This window comes from Manis javanica, chromosome 11, assembly GCF_040802235.1.
Source record: "Manis javanica isolate MJ-LG chromosome 11, MJ_LKY, whole genome shotgun sequence".
Classification (NCBI taxonomy): domain Eukaryota; kingdom Metazoa; phylum Chordata; class Mammalia; order Pholidota; family Manidae; genus Manis; species Manis javanica.
In genome coordinates, this window is record NC_133166.1 from 25,615,027 (window position 1) to 25,632,484 (window position 17,458).

At 39.9% G+C, this 17,458-nt stretch overlaps 2 protein-coding genes across 2 annotated transcripts; both read right to left on the reverse strand.

Moving 5' to 3' along the window:
* Positions 1 to 8,588: 8,588 nt before the first annotated feature.
* Positions 8,589 to 9,539, reverse strand: LOC108393380 (olfactory receptor 51I2-like). Its single transcript, XM_017654140.3, has one exon. It carries the CDS (start codon positions 9,537 to 9,539, stop codon positions 8,589 to 8,591), a length of 951 nt encoding a protein of 316 aa, XP_017509629.1.
* A 6,314-nt stretch (positions 9,540 to 15,853) lies between these two features.
* On the reverse strand, positions 15,854 to 16,798 carry LOC108393383 (olfactory receptor 51I1). Its single transcript, XM_017654143.3, has one exon. The coding sequence runs from the start codon at positions 16,796 to 16,798 to the stop codon at positions 15,854 to 15,856; it is 945 nt and encodes a 314-aa protein (XP_017509632.1).
* Between the last annotated feature and the right edge of the window lie 660 nt (positions 16,799 to 17,458).

The window sequence follows — 17,458 nt, forward strand, 5'->3', positions numbered from 1 at the left end:
TAATATCAGACAAAACAGACTTCAAAACAAAGAAAGTAACAAGAGATAAAGAAGGACACTACATAATGATAAAGGGCTCAGTCCAACAAGAGGATATAACCATTCTAAATATATATGCACACAACACAGGAGCACCAGCTTTTGTGAAACAAATACTAACAGAACTAAAGAGGGAAATAAACTGCAATCCATTCATCTTAGGAGACTTTAACACACCACTCACACCAAAGGATAGATCCACCATGCAGAAAATAAGTAAGGACACACAGGCATTGAACAACACACTAGAACAGATGGACCTAACAGACATCTATAGAACTCTACATCCAAAAGCAACAAGATATATATTCTTCTCAAGTGCACATGGAACATTCTCCAGGATAGACCACACACTAGCTCACAAAAAAAGCCTCAGTAAATTCCAAAATATTGAAATTCTACCAACCAATTTTTCAGACCACAAAGGTATAAAACTAGAAATAAATTCTACAAAGAAAACAAAAAGGCTCACAAACACATGGAGGCTTAACAACATGCTTCTACATAATCAATGGATCAATGATAAAAATCAAAATAGAAATCAAGGAATATATAGAAACAAATGACAACAACAACACAAAGCCCAAACTTCTGTGGGATGCAGCAAAAGCAGTCTTAAGAGGAAAGTATATAGCAATCCAGGCACACTTGAAGAAGGAAGAACAATCCCAAATGAATAGTCTAACATCACAACTATCGAAACTGGAAAAAGAAGAACAAATGAGGCCTAAAGTCAGCAGAAGGAAGGACATAATAAAGATCAGAGAAGAAATAAACAAAATTGAGAAGAATAAAACAATAGCAAAAATCAATGAAACGAAGAGCTGTTTCTTTGAGAAAATAAACAAAATAGATAAGCCTCTAGCCAGACTTATTAAGAGAAAAAGAAAATCAACACAAATCAACAGAATCAGAAATGAGAACGGAAAAATCACGACAGACTCCACAGAAATACAAAGAATTATTAAACACTACTATGAAAAACTATATGCCAACAAGCTGGACAACCTAGAAGAAATGGACAACTTCCTGGAAAAATACAACCTCCCAAGACTTACCAAGGAAGAAACACAAAAGTTAAACAAACCAATTACGAGCAAATAAATTGAAATGGTAATCAAAAAACTACCTAAGAACAAAACCCCCGGGCCGCACGGATTTACCTCGGAATTTTATCAGACACACAGAGAAGACAAATACCCATTCTCTTTAAACTTTTCCAAAAAATAGAAGAGGAGGGAATACTCCCAAACTCATTCTATGAAGCCAACATCACCCTAATACCAAAACCAGGCAAAGACCCCACCAAAAAAGAAAATTACAGACCAATATCCCTGATGAATGTAGATCCAAAAATACTTAATAAAATACTAGCTAACTGAATTCAAAAGTATATCAAAAGTATCATACACCATGACCAAGTGGGATTTATCCCACAGATGCAAGGATGGTACAACATTCGAAAATACATCAACATCATCCACCATATCAACAAAATGAGAGACAAAAACCACATGATCATCTCCATAGATGCTGAAAAAGCATTTGACAAAATTCCACATCCATTCATGATAAAAACTCTCAGCAAAATGGGAATAGAGGGCAAGTACCTCAACATAATAAAGGCCATATATGATAAACCCACAGCCAGCATTATACTGAACAGCGAGAAGCTGAAAGCATTTCCTCTGAGATAGGGAACCAGACAGGGATGCCCACTCTCCCCACTGTTATTTAACATAGTACTGGAGGTCCTAGCCACGGCAATCAGACAAAACAAAGAAATACAAGGAATCCAGATTGGTAAAGAAGAAGTTAAACTGTCACTATTTGCAGATGATATGATACTGTACATAAAAAAAACCCTAAAGACTCCACTCCAAAACTACTAGAACTGATATCGGAATACAGCAAAGTTGCAGGATACAAAATTAACACACAGAAATCTGTAGCTTTCCTATACACTAACAATGAACCAATAGAAAGAGAAATCAGGAAAACAATTCCATTCACAATTGCATCAAAAAGAATAAAATACCTAGGAATAAACCTAGCCAAAGAAGTGAAAGACTTATATTCTGAAAACTACAAGTCACTCTTAAGAGAAATTAAAGGGGACACTAACAAATGGAAACTCATCCCCTGCTCATGGCTAGGAAGAATTAATATCGTCAAAATGGCCATCCTGCCCAAAGCAATATACAGATTTGATGCAATCCCTATCAAATTACCAGCAACATTCTTCAATGAATTGGAACAAATAATTCAAAAATTCATATGGAAACACCAAAGACCCCGAATAGCCAAAGTAATCCTGAGAAAGAAGAATAAAGTTGGGGGGATCTCACTCCCCAACTTCAAGCTCTACTACAAAGCCATAGTAATCAAGACAATTTGGTACTGGCACAAGAACAGAGCCACAGACCAGTGGAACAGACTAGAGACTCCAGACATTAACCCAAACATATATGGTCAATTAATATTTGATAAAGGAACCATGGACATACAATGGCAAAATGACAGTCTCTTCAACAGATGGTGCTGACAAAACTGGACAGCTACATGTAGGAGAATGAAACTGGACCATTGTCTAACCCCATATACAAAAGTAAATTCAAGATGGATCAAAGACCTGAATGTAAGTCATGAAACCATTAAACTCTTGGAAAAAAACATAGGCAAAAACCTCTTAGACATAAACATGAGTGACCTCTTCTTGAACATATCTCCCCGGGCAAGGAAAACAACAGCAAAAATGAACAAGTGTTACTATATTAAGGTGAAAAGCTTCTGTACAGCAAAAGACACCATCAATAGAACAAAAAGGAACCCTACAGTATGGGAGAATATATTTGTAAATGACAGATCCGATAAAGGCTTGATGTCCAAAATATATAAAGAGCTCACATGCCTCAACAAACAAAAATAAAATAATCCAATTAAAAAATGGGCAGAGGAACTGAACAGACAGTTCTCCAAAAAAGAAATACAGATGGCCAACAGACACATGAAAAGATGCTCCACATCACTAATTATCAGAGAAATGCAAATTAAAACTACAATGAGGTATCACCTCACACCAGTAAGGATGGCTGCCATCCAAAAGACAAACAACAACAAATGTTGGCAAGACTTTGGAGAAAGGGGAACCCTCCTACACTGCTGGTGGGAATGTAAATTAGTTCAACCATTATGGAAAGCAGTGTAGAGGTTCATCAAAATGCTCAAAACAGACTTACCATTTGACCCAGGAATTCCACTCCTAGGAATTTACTCTAAGAACACAGCAATCAAGTTTGAGAAAGACAGATGTACCCCTATGTTTATCGCAGCACTATTTACAATAGCCAAGAATTGGAAGCAACCTAAATGTCCATCGGTAGATGAATGGATAAAGAAGATGTGGCACATATACACAATGGAATACTACTCAGCCATAAGAAGAGGGCAAATCCTACCATTTGCAGCAACATGGATGGACCTGGAGGGTATTATGCTCAGTGAAATAAGCCAAGCAGAGAAAGAGAAATACTAAATGCTTTCACTCATCTGTTGAGCATAAGAACAAAGGAAAAACTGAAGGAACAAAACAGCAGCGGAATCACGGAACCCAAGAATGGACTAACAGGTACCAAAGGAAAAGGGACTGGGGAGGATGGGTGGGTAGGGAAGGATAAGGTGGGGGAAGAAGAAGAGGGGTATTAAGATTAGCATGCATGGGGGTGTGGGAGAAAGGGGAGGGCTGTACAAGACAGAGAAGACAAGTAGTGATTCTACAACATTTTGCTATGCTGATGGACAGTGACTGTAAAGGGGTTTATAGGGGAGACCTGGTATATGGGAGAGCCTAGCAATCATAATATTCTTCATGTAAGTGTAGATTAAAGATAACAAAAAAAAGAAAAGAAAGAAAGAGAAAGGGGATTACTCCCTGATAGGATAAAACTAACTGCAGATCAATGATTAATGCATGTTTTACATATCCTTAATTTTGATCTTTTAAAGGGTGTCACATGATCAGCTATGGAAGTACATTTTTCTGATAATATTCCTTTCTCTTAAAAAAAGAAAAGCAGTTCTTGTATGGTCATCTCCAATAGGTTCTTCACAATGGTATAAAGGTCATATCAAAGTGTGGGCAAAGCATTTTTTTGTGTTTATACAGAGGATCAAAGCCTAATTTGGCTACCCGGAAAACGAATTAAGATACGATATAAAGAACTTCCAACATCAACATCCTCTGGAAGAGTCATTCCAGAAGATGATCATCAAAAATCTTCAACAAAAATTCTGGAGCTGTTGCAGTTGTAGCTGCATTCATCCCACCAGTTTCTGGATTTGCCATTGGAATGAAGAAGGAGATATCTAAGCTGGCCTGTGCATACAGTAAAATAACAAATTTGACTGGATCTGTACTGTTGGAACTCAACCAAGAATTAGGAGAAGTGCAAGCTGCAGTGCTCCAAAATCATGCAACTATAGACTATCTACTGTTAAAGGAACATATGGGATGTGAACGGTTCCCAGGAATGTGTTGTTTTAATTTGTCTGGTTTTTCTCAAACTATTCAAATTCAGTTAGACAATATCCTTCATATCATAGATAAGTTTTCACAAATGCCTAGGGTACCTAACTGGTTTTCTTGGTTTCATTGGATATGACTGGTAATTGTAGGCCTGCTTTTGTTATTAGCTGTATTCCTATTATGTTAATGTGTGTACGCAATTTAATTAGTAGTTTAGAACCTATACATGCTTATGTTACTCTACAAGAAGATATGTCAAAGAAATAATCAATCTTCCCATATTTTCTTCCATCTGCTACTTCTATAGCTTTTCTTCTTCCTTCCTAATTACAACCCTTCAGCAGAATTTGTGCCTCATATTGAAATTACCGAGTATCATAATTCTTCCAAGTGGTAAAGATACAGGGCATAAATCTGCAAAGAAGTAAAAAGCTAACCTTTTCAAACAATATTGCTTCTCTCTCACTTTCCAATTTTACATCTCCCTGTATGGCCCCAGAAGATGACTGGTTAGCCAGAGATGGGTAAGATTCCTCAAGGGAGGAACAACCTAAGACAGGCACAGTTGCAGGGGGGCCATCAGGTGAGAAATTGGGGATCAACAGAGGTGAGGCTTAGAACCTCACCCCCCCTGTTTTGAGAGAAATCTTCTGCATCCGTGGATATTTTGTTGCCCTTGTCTAGCTTGGATTAATACTTAGTCTATAGGCACAGACGTGATCATCTACATTTGCCCTCTTACAGCACTAAACTATGTTTTCTACCTTTACCTTGCATCTACCTACCACTTCAGCATTTTATTAAAAATAATAATAATAATAATAAGGGAGAAATGTAGGATTCACATATAAATCAAGTATAAAAATCAAATGAATAATCATATCTGACTTGATTGTTTATAGTTCATGATGCGTGATCAAACCGAAAGTTTCTGTGATGACTGCCCTTGCACTGTTCACCATGTAAGAACTTATTCACTATGTAAGAACTTGTTCACCATGTAAGAACTTGTTTGTTATGCTTCAGAAGATTGGAAACTGTTGAGAATTAGGCTTGGGGTTGATGAATGATTGTGCTTTGAGTCCCCTATACAGCATTTTATTGTTGTTAACAACCATTTGATCAATAAATATGAGAGATGCCCTCTCAAAAAAAAAAAATCAGTGGCACATAAAGAATTATTACTTTAAAACAATAGAGGTACAAACTTCCAATTATAAAATAAACTAATTACAGGGATAAAAGTACAGCATAGGGAATATAGTCAATAATATTGTAATATCTTTGTATGATAACAGATGTCAACTACGCTTATTATGGTAAGCATTTAGTAATGTATATATTGTTGAATCACTATGCTGTACACCTGAAACTAATGTAATATTGTATATCAACTGTTCTTCAATTAAAACATTACAATAATTTCAAACAAAAATATATTACATGGTCTAAACACTTTGATGGAGGTAAAATAAAAACTTGAGTTCTATGAGGAAGTGAATTGATGTAAAATATCTGAATTTTAATATGTTTGTGTATTATTTTAATTGAAATATTAGTCTCAGATGAACTTTGTGATTCATCAGTTACATACATTACTAAATGATCACCATAAGTGTAGTTACTATATGTCACCATACAAAGATATGGTAATACTATGAGCCACATTCCCTGTGCTATACTTCCATCCCTGTGACTTTTAAATTCATGATGTCAGTTATCAAACATCATGCATTTAGATTCCATTTAATATGTAAAGATGCAATATAAAATTTTTTTAACTCACTATATTTAGAGTATATCCCTAAATTCATGCTCAACAACTACATATGATGATTTTAGATGTCAAACCGAAAATGTGCAAAAAGGTATATGGTTAGATTTTTATTATTTTAGAAAGTACATAAAAAATCGATTTTTTAGTGTATTGTTTTAAACAGACTATTTCAACAAGGTTGCTGTATAAAAATGACCCTAATGAGCTGGATCAGGTTGGGAAGAAGAGAATACGGTCAGGAAAACATTTTCCCTGTGACTGGAGCCCCTGAAGTGAAAGAGGCTGAAAACTTGGGGTTAATTATTGGTCAGCCAGTCCAATCCACTTGTCATGAAGACCTGAACTGTTTAGGAGCATGACAATGATCTTTCCCATTTGTGTAAAGGCTTCCAGGAAACCCTAGATGCCGCAAGCAGATGCAAGCAGGACCAACTAGGTCCTTACTGACAGGACTGAGAAAAAGAAGGGGTCAAGGAATAGACAGATAAAAAATAGCCATCCCGTGACATGGTAAGGTTACTGAAGGCTGAAGAGAAGGGAGGAAAGGGAAACAGAAATATCCAGGCCCAGTGACCCCAGACCTATTTGGCCCTAAAAATAGAGCCTAAAACTCTTTTACTTTTTATTGAAGTATAGTTGATACACAATATTATATTGCTTTCAAGATATAACAAGGTGCTTCAACAGTTATCTACATTATTAAATGTTCACCCCAGTAAGTGCAGTTACTATCTGTCAACATAGACATTACAGTATTACTGACTATATTCTCCATGATAATTTTAATCTCCATGACTAGTTTATACTTTAATTGAGATTTTGTGCCTCTTTATCCCTTTCACCTGTTTCACCCACCTGCCCCAACCCCTCCACCATGATAACCAACAATCTCTTCTTTGTGTCTATGAGTCTATTTCTGTTTTGTTTTGTTTTTTAGATTCCACATGTAAGTGAAATCTGATTGTATTTGTCTTTCTCTGCCTGGCTTTTTTCACTTAGCATAATCCCCTCTAGGTCTATCCACGATGTCGCAAGTGGCAAAACTTCTTTCTTCTTTATGGCGGAATAATAATCCATTGTATATTTGTACTATATGTACCACATCTTCTTTATCCATTTGTCTGCTGATGGACACTGCAGTTGCTTCCATATCTTGGCTATTGTAAATAGCGTGACAGTAAACATAAGGGTGCATAAATCTTTTCAAATCAGTGATTTTGTTTTCTTCAGGTAAATTCCCAGAGATGGAATTACCAGGTTGTATGGTATTTCTGTTTTTAGTTTTTGAGGAACCACACACTGCTTTCCATAGTGGCTGGGCCAATTTACATGTCCACCAACAGTGTAGGAGGGATGCCTTTTCTCCACATCCTGGCCAACACTTGTTATTCCTTGTCTTTAAGACAGTAGCCATTCCAGCTGGTATGAGGTGCTATCTCATTGCAGTTTCTAAGATTCTGCTAAAAGAGAATATGGTGCTTTTACTGGGATATGTAGGATCTGAAACCTGGACATTATGAGGTTGTCCATATTGTACTTTACACCGGAGTTGAGGCCATTTAGTCATTTGTTTGTCAACCTCAGAGTCTTTTGGTCCATAAATTCTTAGGATAGAGACCACTGGATGGTGGGTTGTGGGGAGAATCTGGTTAATTACATGACAGGAAGGATGTTTCTTCACAGATACATCTACCATATAATTTATTATTTAAATAAAGACATTTTTAAGAGGGTTAGGGAGTGCTATTGATAGTAATGCTGGGAAAGTAAATGTAAACCATGGTGATCTGGGGCAAAGCAGCAAACATGCTCATCCTACTCAAAGGTCTGTGCCTACGATGATCTTTCTTTCTTGGGGAATACTCTTAACACATCAAAACAGACATTTGTTTTATTTCAATTCAAATATCATGAAGTCTCAAGTCTTTACTGTTAACTTACTATTTATCAGGCACATGCCAGCAGTTTTGATGGAAAAGGAAGAGAAATTCATGATCTTTGCCCTCAAGCTGATCATACATGGTTGGAGAAGACACACACAGAAACACATAGAGAGACAGACATATGCTGGTAAGCTGTGAAATGGAAGGGACTAGGGATAACTCTTGTCATCCAGGGGTAAGCCTGTAGCAATTCTTTGAATTCCTCCTTATTCCTCTTCAAAAAAATGCCTGGTTCAGACCTTTATCTGGAGCAGAAATGCCATCAGACTTGACTGACTCAAAGTCCCTGCCCTGTTGAAGTGATTCAGAAGAATTCCCTCTTGCAGGAGAACAAGGTGAAGATTCCATGCCGGATTGGCTTGGTCTTGACACTGTAGATGATGGGGTTGAGTACAGGAGGCACAAAGAGGTAGATGCTAGACATGAGTGTGTGGACCAGGGGTGAGGCATGCTTGGCAGCACGATGCATCACAGACACACCAATCATAGGCACATAGTACAAGAGGACTGCACAGATATGTGACACACATGTGTTGAGGGCCTTCCACCTTCCCTCCCCAGAAGCAATGCCCAGCACTGTATAAAGAATCAGCACATAAGAGACCACAATGAGCAGTGAGTCCAGCCCGAAAGTGGCCAGGACAATGGCCAAGCCCAGGACGCTGTTGAACTTGGTATCAGCACACGGCAGCTGGATCAGATCTGAGTGGAGACAGTATGAGTGGGAGAGGACATGAGTGTGGCAATAGGGCAGTTGCTTCAAAAGGATTGGAAGTGGGGCCATGAAGGTCACACTCTTCACTGTAATCCCCAAACCCATGCAGATGATACAGCGCAGGGTCAGGATGGCTGTATAGCGCAGTGGATTGTAGATGGCTATAAATCGGTCATAACTCATGGCCAGTAGGACCCCCGACTCCATGCAGGAGAAAGTGTGAATGAAGAACATCTGAGCCAGGCAGCCGTCAAAATCGACCTGGCGGGCATCAAACCAAAGGATGCCCATGACAGTGGGCAGAGTAGACACAGAAACACCTACCTCAGTCACAGCCAACATGGAGAGGAACAGGTACATGGGCTCATGCAGGGCAGGGGCTGCCTGCACTGCTGCCATGATTAGGCTATTGCCCACAATGGCCACAATATACATGGTGAAGAAGGGAATGGAAAGCCAGCCATGTTGGGCCTCCAGTCCCGGGATGCCGGCTAGAAAGACAGACTGGAGGTCAAGACTTTCATTGCTTTCAGCTCCCATGTCACCAATAGCAGGGATCAGTGTTCACCTGTCATTTGAAAAAAATGAAATTAGCTCCCACCTAAAGGGTGTTTTGCCATAGCAGCCCACCTCAAAGATGGAAGGAGGGAGGTGAAAGGAGGTGGGGGAGGTTGGCATCATCTACATCAATCTGGGCAAAAACATAACAATCTCTTCTCACTTCCTGATCCTCTGACCTCCAAAATTCCAAAATTTTACATGTAAATGGAATATTTGAGACTTCCTAATCTTCTGAGAGACAGTATAGCTTAAAAATTAAGAGGGAAACACTGGACTAAATCAGATCTGGGACAAAAACTGTACTCAGCCAGATACTAGAAGTGTGATGTAGGCATCTTATTTATACTCTGATCCGAAGTATAAATTTTTATTTTCTTGTGCAGAGAGATAATAATAATAATAATATTCTTTGTAAGAAATGGGAAAATTAATATATGCTCAGTGTTTTAGAGCTCTACAAATGTATTCTGGTAAACCTTAATTTGAAACTTAATTGACAGTTTACGCTCAGTGTGATGTTGAGCAGGTAACTTAACCTTCCCAAGCCTCAGTGTGTCTATTTGTAAATTAGTGATAAAAATACGTCTGCCTCATATGGTTGTTATAATGGTTAACAAGATATTGTTTGGCATGTGAAACACTGAGCAAACTATTTTATTCTTAGGGAGACATGAAGACCCGGAGAAGAAGATTGGGTAATATGCCAAAAACCTGCGAATCAGTTTCTGCAGAGTGTAGGTTATAGCTTAGATCTTCAGACTCTTCTTGTCCTGGTATGTAGCATAATTAATATTATATTATGAAATATAATAAATTACATTTGTAAAATGAATTTTAAAAAACAAGGTGCAGTCACAAATGGTATGAAAGCTGAATTATCTCCAGTCATAAGTTCACTTATTCATTCAACTGATATGGATATATGATTCCCTAATTCTTTATCAATTCTTTATCCTGTGGCCTCCTCCTGTTGATGTGAAATGGTCCACATGTCTGAAGAGTCTAATGGGAATGCTCCAGCGGAATGGATGGACAGATAGAACAATATACAGCTAAGGGAATAAAGAGAGCTATAACCATGGAAACACGTACAATGTAATAATGAGATGGCCCCAGAGCTTACCTTTTCTTACTCTCTTCAATCTCAAGCCCTCTCTTCATGTACCAGCCCTGCTAAAATCCCATTCATTCTATTTCTTATGCTTCCCTTGAGATCAATAACTTCCCTAACTTCCCTGACAGGTGAAATACACTTGTTTGTGCCTTTTATCTGTTGATTTCTCTTGGTCCTGCCTTGTAGATCAGTGGTTCTCAACCTTGGTTTAAAAATCTAAGTGGAGAACTTAAAAATCCCAGTACCCACAAAATACCCCATACCAATTAAACTAGACTCTTTGGGTGTGGTATCTAGTTATCAATATGTTTTAAAGCTCCTGAGGCAAATCCAGTGTTGAGAACCACTCCAAATGTTTTTTTTGTGACATTCCAGTCTCTTTACAGTGACAGTGTTTTATTAGACAAAAAATGTAACTTGCAAGCACTCCCCAAGTGTTCCCTTTTTTTTATTTTCAGACAACCGTCCGACCCCGTTCCTGACCTGGAACTTAAATATTTCCTTGTGTTTCATCACCTTCTAGATTCTTCAGCATCCTAGAGCTCCTCTAAATAAACCTGGGTTTGCTCATAACACTCTAATGTGGTGCCCACACAGGTAGACTTGTGTCATGTATCACCTTCTTGGAGATACACCAAAAGGGAGAGAGGGGCTGGGTAGGAGCATTTTAAAGTTTTCTCTAATCATCTCATCTGTGGGTCTTGACCTGCTTCACCTGAGACTTCCCGTGCCTGGTGAAACCACGTCTTTGGCAGAAAGTAACAATGAAGGCTTGGAAACACTAGCCAGGACCCATGTCATCGAGCAGGAACATGCAGGATGGGGGATGAGAAGGGCCATACACAAGAGAGCACAGCTCCAGGAAATTAAGTCAGTCTTTGGGTGGTAGAAATGATAACCAGAGGAGCAACTGCCTCACTGCCAAGCTGCCTCATTTGGGTCCCATACCAACAATATTTATGGACTTGCCTTAGACCAGTAAGTGGCTAAGCTGGGACTAGAACCTAGTTCTTCCAGCTATTAAGTTCTGAGGCCTTCTCTGTGACATCCAGTAACCAGCCTTCTGAAACTGGAGCCATCTGAGTTACAAGAATGGCAAGATGCTGGAGAAGATGATCAAATTTATTTTCATAGAGAAAAGGACAGAATGGTGGACAGATATTATGTTCTGTCTTCTAAGCAGACTGGGGGTCAGGTGGAAGAGACTAGTTGTTCGGTGACCTTCTAAGGTGACCCTGCTCAAAAGTCCATTGATTCAGTTGCCAACATGAGAGACTCTCTAAGACCTGACGTCAGAGTCCCACTGAGAGAGAATCCTCTCCGCAGCATCCTTACCAAACTGTCATCCCCACTCAGCTTGAGCACTCTCAGCGATGGGAAGCTCATTGCTCCTAAAGCCCCTGTCTGGACATAAAGTGCTTTCTTACCCTGGCCTTAAACCTGTGTCCTCCACAGTGTCTACAATGCTGCAGACTCAGAGACACGACAATCTGACTCAGGTGTCACTGGAATACCGCTCTCCATGGTAGCTCTAATTTTCTTGCAAAATACATCTTAATTTCTAAGCACATATTTACATGTAATTATTTCTTTAATGCCTATATGCCCTATTAGATTGGAACTCCATCAAAGTAGGGAGGGTATTGACTGCCTCCGTTTTTTTTTCATTTTTGATCACTAGATACCTTGTAGTATAGTAGCACAGGGTCCTGCATGTAGCAGATACTTAATAAATAATTGATGAATTAGTTGTAGCTGGAGATTTTGGTCATGGTGTCTTGCAATCTCTTCTTCAGATCACCTATCCTAAATTCCTTTAGCTTCTCAAAGAACCTGATTTTGAATTTCTTCACCTTGAGTCCTCCCCTCGCGGTGTCTCAGAGACAGGAAATCTAGTATCAATCAACAGCCTGTTGTGCAGCTTATAAAAAATTAATGAGTTTTAGGCTCTGTTAAAAGAGATATTCTATTCAGAAGATGACATGTCTTGAAATAGACATTCACAGTTCTATGTTTCCCCTTTGTTCCCCCCACTTACATTGTCTTTCTCTTCCTCATTAGTTCTTTTTAAACTCCTACTATTATTCATACTCAAACCTTTTATTTTATCTGCAGCTTTTCCTCACTCTATTTAAGTGGAAATAATGACATTCTCAGCTGTAACTTTAAAATATTTTCTACAAACTTTTCTTACTTCATTAGAATTATGTTTATGTATCTGCCTCTGGGTTAAGAAAGTCACTCTAAAAATCCTTTGAGCTTTGTTAGAGTCAGACTCGTGCCCTCTCTATCCTTGCCCGCCCAGCACTTCATGTGAATCTAACATAAAGAGGCTCTAAAGAAACCGTGAGTTAATGAAAGCATGAACATCCTGCTCAGAGCCGTAACTGAAGCACATTCAGCTCTGTCTAGGTTTCATACTCTAGATTACAGTTAAACCAACTGGGACACAGTCAAAGGCAGAGGGATCTAGTCATTGAAAGAGCATCAAAGAAACCAGTGATGCTTTGTTTTGAGAAGAAGAGCCTGCAGTAGGGGTGGGCAGGGGCAGGTGTGAGAGATGGTGAGTTGATGGGTGGAAATGACAGCGAAACAGTCTGGGGCTCTTGTAAAGATGGATTTCCTGAGTGCAAGCTGCACAATGGACTAGTAATCCTCTGGTCAGTAGAGATGTCCAAGCAGACTAAATAACCCTTGAAAGGGAATGCTGGAGGGAGAATTCCAGCATCTGCTGAACTGCCACTCAATGCCATTTTCATGCCCCTTCCTTCAGGCCTGATGTCCCAGACCATCAAGGTCTCACCTTTTCTGTGACACTGAGAATATCACGGCTATGGATCTGTGTGTGGGACAGAACAGAGGCAAGCTCTCAGCCCTGCCATGGGATCATTATGAGTCTTTCACTGCTAACGCAGCCTCTGGAAGCCCTGTCTGGAATTGTCTGTGGGGACACAAGAGCATTTCAGAGAATGATACTCTTTTTTTAGAAACTTACATGAAAATAAAATATGGTGATTTTTTTTTTTGGTCTTAAACCTCTCTATCATAGGCCATATAAATTGCAGCAAATACTTAAGCACGCAGACATATAGACAGACATGTGTGGCAGATTCTCTCAAAGATTCGGAGACATGAGAGAAACTGACAACCACACAGAGGCACAGACAGAATTGTAGGCAGAAACACAGTTCTTGTGCACATATCTAGGAGACACAAGTAGGTTTAAACTCACCTGAGACTTTTGTGAAATGACAAGTGAGTTGAAAGACAGAAGGCCAGAGCCTACAAAGGCTCCAGAATGAGCCTCAGGCAGGCACCAGTCAAGAGAAAGGCAGACTTTATGTCTCTGAAAAACAGTTCCCAGAAGCCAGGGCCTCTAGGGTCCTGGTTTGCCCAAGTGTCATGCTGTCCTGGTGATGGGAAAGGAAGGGGACTGTATCTCATCTCAGGAGCAGAAAGGAAAAAACACATCTACTGGAGATACTGTCCTCTCTCGACAAAGAAAATAAAATTTCAACTCCTTCCCTTGTGATGAAGAGGAAGACAAAGTCCTCCAAGCTCCATGACAATATCCCTTCTCCCCTTAATTATCCAGTTTCAAAATTGGAACTCTGAGCCCAGATCCCAGAGTCTAGATCCCCAAATTCTGGGCTTAAAACCTGTATCACAGGCAGCACCTAAAGCTTAGAGCCAAATGGGCAAATTCCAGGACTCACACCCAGAGGCGAGAGCCTGGAACCTAGAGCCAGTCCCAGGGCCTAGGGGAAAAAAAAGGAATCACTGAGAGGCAGAGGCCTCAGAGTGACTGGGGATGGCTGGAGATCATTCATGGAATTTGCGCTGTGAGGTGATGTCAGTGTTCCATCTAAATCAGCTTGTGGAGGAAAAGGCTCCAAGTCTGCATTTCCTTTCACCACCAACACCATATGCCTCGTGGGTGTGCGGTAAACTCGTTTCCCCCAGCTTTAAAAACCTTCCACAATCTGACTTTGGCAATCTACGATATCTTGTTTCCTGGGCTTCTCAATGTGAAACCTCCCCTTTGACTAAACAATTGTGATTATCCCAAATATTTTAGGCCAGTATTTCAGGTTAAAGGTTCTAAACCTTCAATTTCAACCTAATGTCAGGATTACTAATCAATACAGATTTATTAAAACACAGATTGCTAAACCTCACCCCCATGCCCCACCACACACACAGAGTTTCTGGTTCCAGAGATCCAAGGAAGGGCCTGCAAATTTGCATGCCTACCAGGTTCCCAAATGATGCTGATGATGCTGGTCTAGGACTCACACTCTTCCAGATTCCTGTCACTGATGAGTCTTACTATTTTGCTACATATCAGATCAGCATGACCCAAGAGGTGTTCAAAAAGAGAAGCACTGTGCTTCTCAAGAGTTAATCATCCATGGCTCCTATTAAATGCAACTTGAATTCAGTAGGTCCTGTGTGAGGTCTAAGATGCTGTTTCTATAACAAGCTACTGATAACAATACTGTTGTTCATTGGGCCACACTTGGGATAGTAAAAGACTTTCTTGCCTAAATATTTCTTCACAGGTGATGACTTTTGCCATGATCATTATCTTTCTTTCTTTCTGCCACCCTGTACCACATTCTGCATCCCACTCATCCTTCACAAGATACCTCACACACACACACACACACACACACACACACACACACACACACTCTCTCTCTCTCTCTCATCCTGATCTCCACAAACCAGGATGGTCCTCTCTCTCACATAAAGCACCAAGTCTCTACAGAATTTTGTTTGTCTCAAGTATTTATAATTTCCCTCACTCTGGATGGTAGTAGAATTTGTTGTGTTCAAGCCTATTTGCTCTGCAGAATTTCCATTATTTCCCTACATATCAAACATTTTTCAAGCATCTGTAACTCTTTCTTGTTTTTCCCTTGATATGTCTATCTCTTACTTAACAATATGCCTTACTCACCATTATAATATTCTTACTGACATAAGTTTTTTCACACAGTAAATGTTCAGTACATATTTATGCCATTTTATTGAGTCAGATGTTCTTTTATTAGTTCCATATTCACAGCTATGAAATTCTGGTTCTCCTCTTCCTTTTGGTTTTAATATTGCTAACATTAGCAGACAAGTTCTAGTCCCTTCTCCAAAGAAATCCTTTCATGGTCTGCAGCCTTCATCAGCTCTGAAATTTAGAGAAGACTTTGAGAATCCCTCTGCGTATCTCCTTTGTCTTCACACTGTAGATGATGGGATTGAGCATTGGAGGTACAAATAGGTAGACATTGGACATCATGACATGCACAACAGGTGGGGCACTTTTCCAGAAGCGGTGGATCATGGAGACAGCAATTATGGGCACATAAAAAGCCAGCACTGCACAGATGTGTGACATGCAGGTATTAAGTGCCTTGAGCCGCTGCTCCTGTGATGCAATGGCCAGCACAGCCCTCAGGATCAATGCGTAAGAAAGCAGGATGAAAGCTGAGTCAATGCCATAGGTGAGGATGACCACAAAGAGCCCATAGATGTTGTTAACACGGATGTCTCCACATGCCACTTTCATGAGATCAGGATGGAGGCAGTATGAGTGATGCAAAACATTGCCCTTGCAGAAGGGCAAGCGTTTCACCAGAAAGGGGAAAGGGAAGAGAGTGATGAAACTCTTGGCGAGGATGCCCAGGCCCATCGCCAAGATGCGGCCATTGGTGAGCACAGCGGCATAACGTAGTGGGTCACAGATAGCCACAAAACGATCAAAGCTCATGGCCAACAGTATGCCTGATTCCATGAAGGAGAAAGTGTGGATGAAGAACATCTGAACCAAGCAGGCATCAAAGCCAACATGGTGATAGTGGAAGCAGAAGGTAGCAAGCACTGTGGGAAGTGTAGAGAAGGACACTCCCAGATCGTTGAGGGAGAGCATAGAGAGGAAGCCGTACATGGGCTGGTGCAGAGCAGGCTCCCGGGCCACCAGGGAGAGGATGCTGAGGTTGCCTATGATGGAAATCAGGTAGAGGATGCAGAAAATCAGGGCCACCCAGGTGTGGCCCGTCTGCATCCCAGGAACTCCTGTCAGCTGGAGTGTGGCTGGCTGGAAGGGGGTACCATTGAGGCCCAGCATGGCAGGCAGGTGGGAGAATATGGATGGGGGCCGAGCCCAAGAGGGCATACTGGGGAAGGTCTTCACTTTCTTTCAGACATCCTGTCTCCAACACAAAAAGTCAGAGATTGAAAGTGTTTTTCCCTGTTCCTGCTTCCCATACTAAACTATGAGCAATTTAAGGATAGCAACTGGGTTATATGTAAAATATATCTGTAACTTTCCATAGTACTGGATATCTAAGAATTAAACTCCATTTTGTAGAGAATAGGTTTGTGGTTGCTAGGAGCTGAGAAGGAAGGGGGGAGGGAAATTGGGAGATGTTAGTCTAAGGATACAAAGTCCCAGCTCAAAGATGAATAATTTCTGGGTATCTAATTACAGCATGGTGACAATAAATAACAATATCATAATATACACTTGATAGCTGTTAAGAGAGTAGATCTTAAATGTAATCACTACACACACAAAATTGGTAATTATGTAAGGGAATAGAGGTTTTAACTAATCTTAGTATGCTGATCATTTTGCAATATATACGTGTATCATCATCAGAGTGTATACCTTAAACATATATGTTATATGTCATAATATCTCATTAAAGCTAGGAAAAAAACTATATTTAAAATTTTAAAAATAAAGCTCCATTCTGGAATTGAGGCATAATGACTCCCTTCTTCC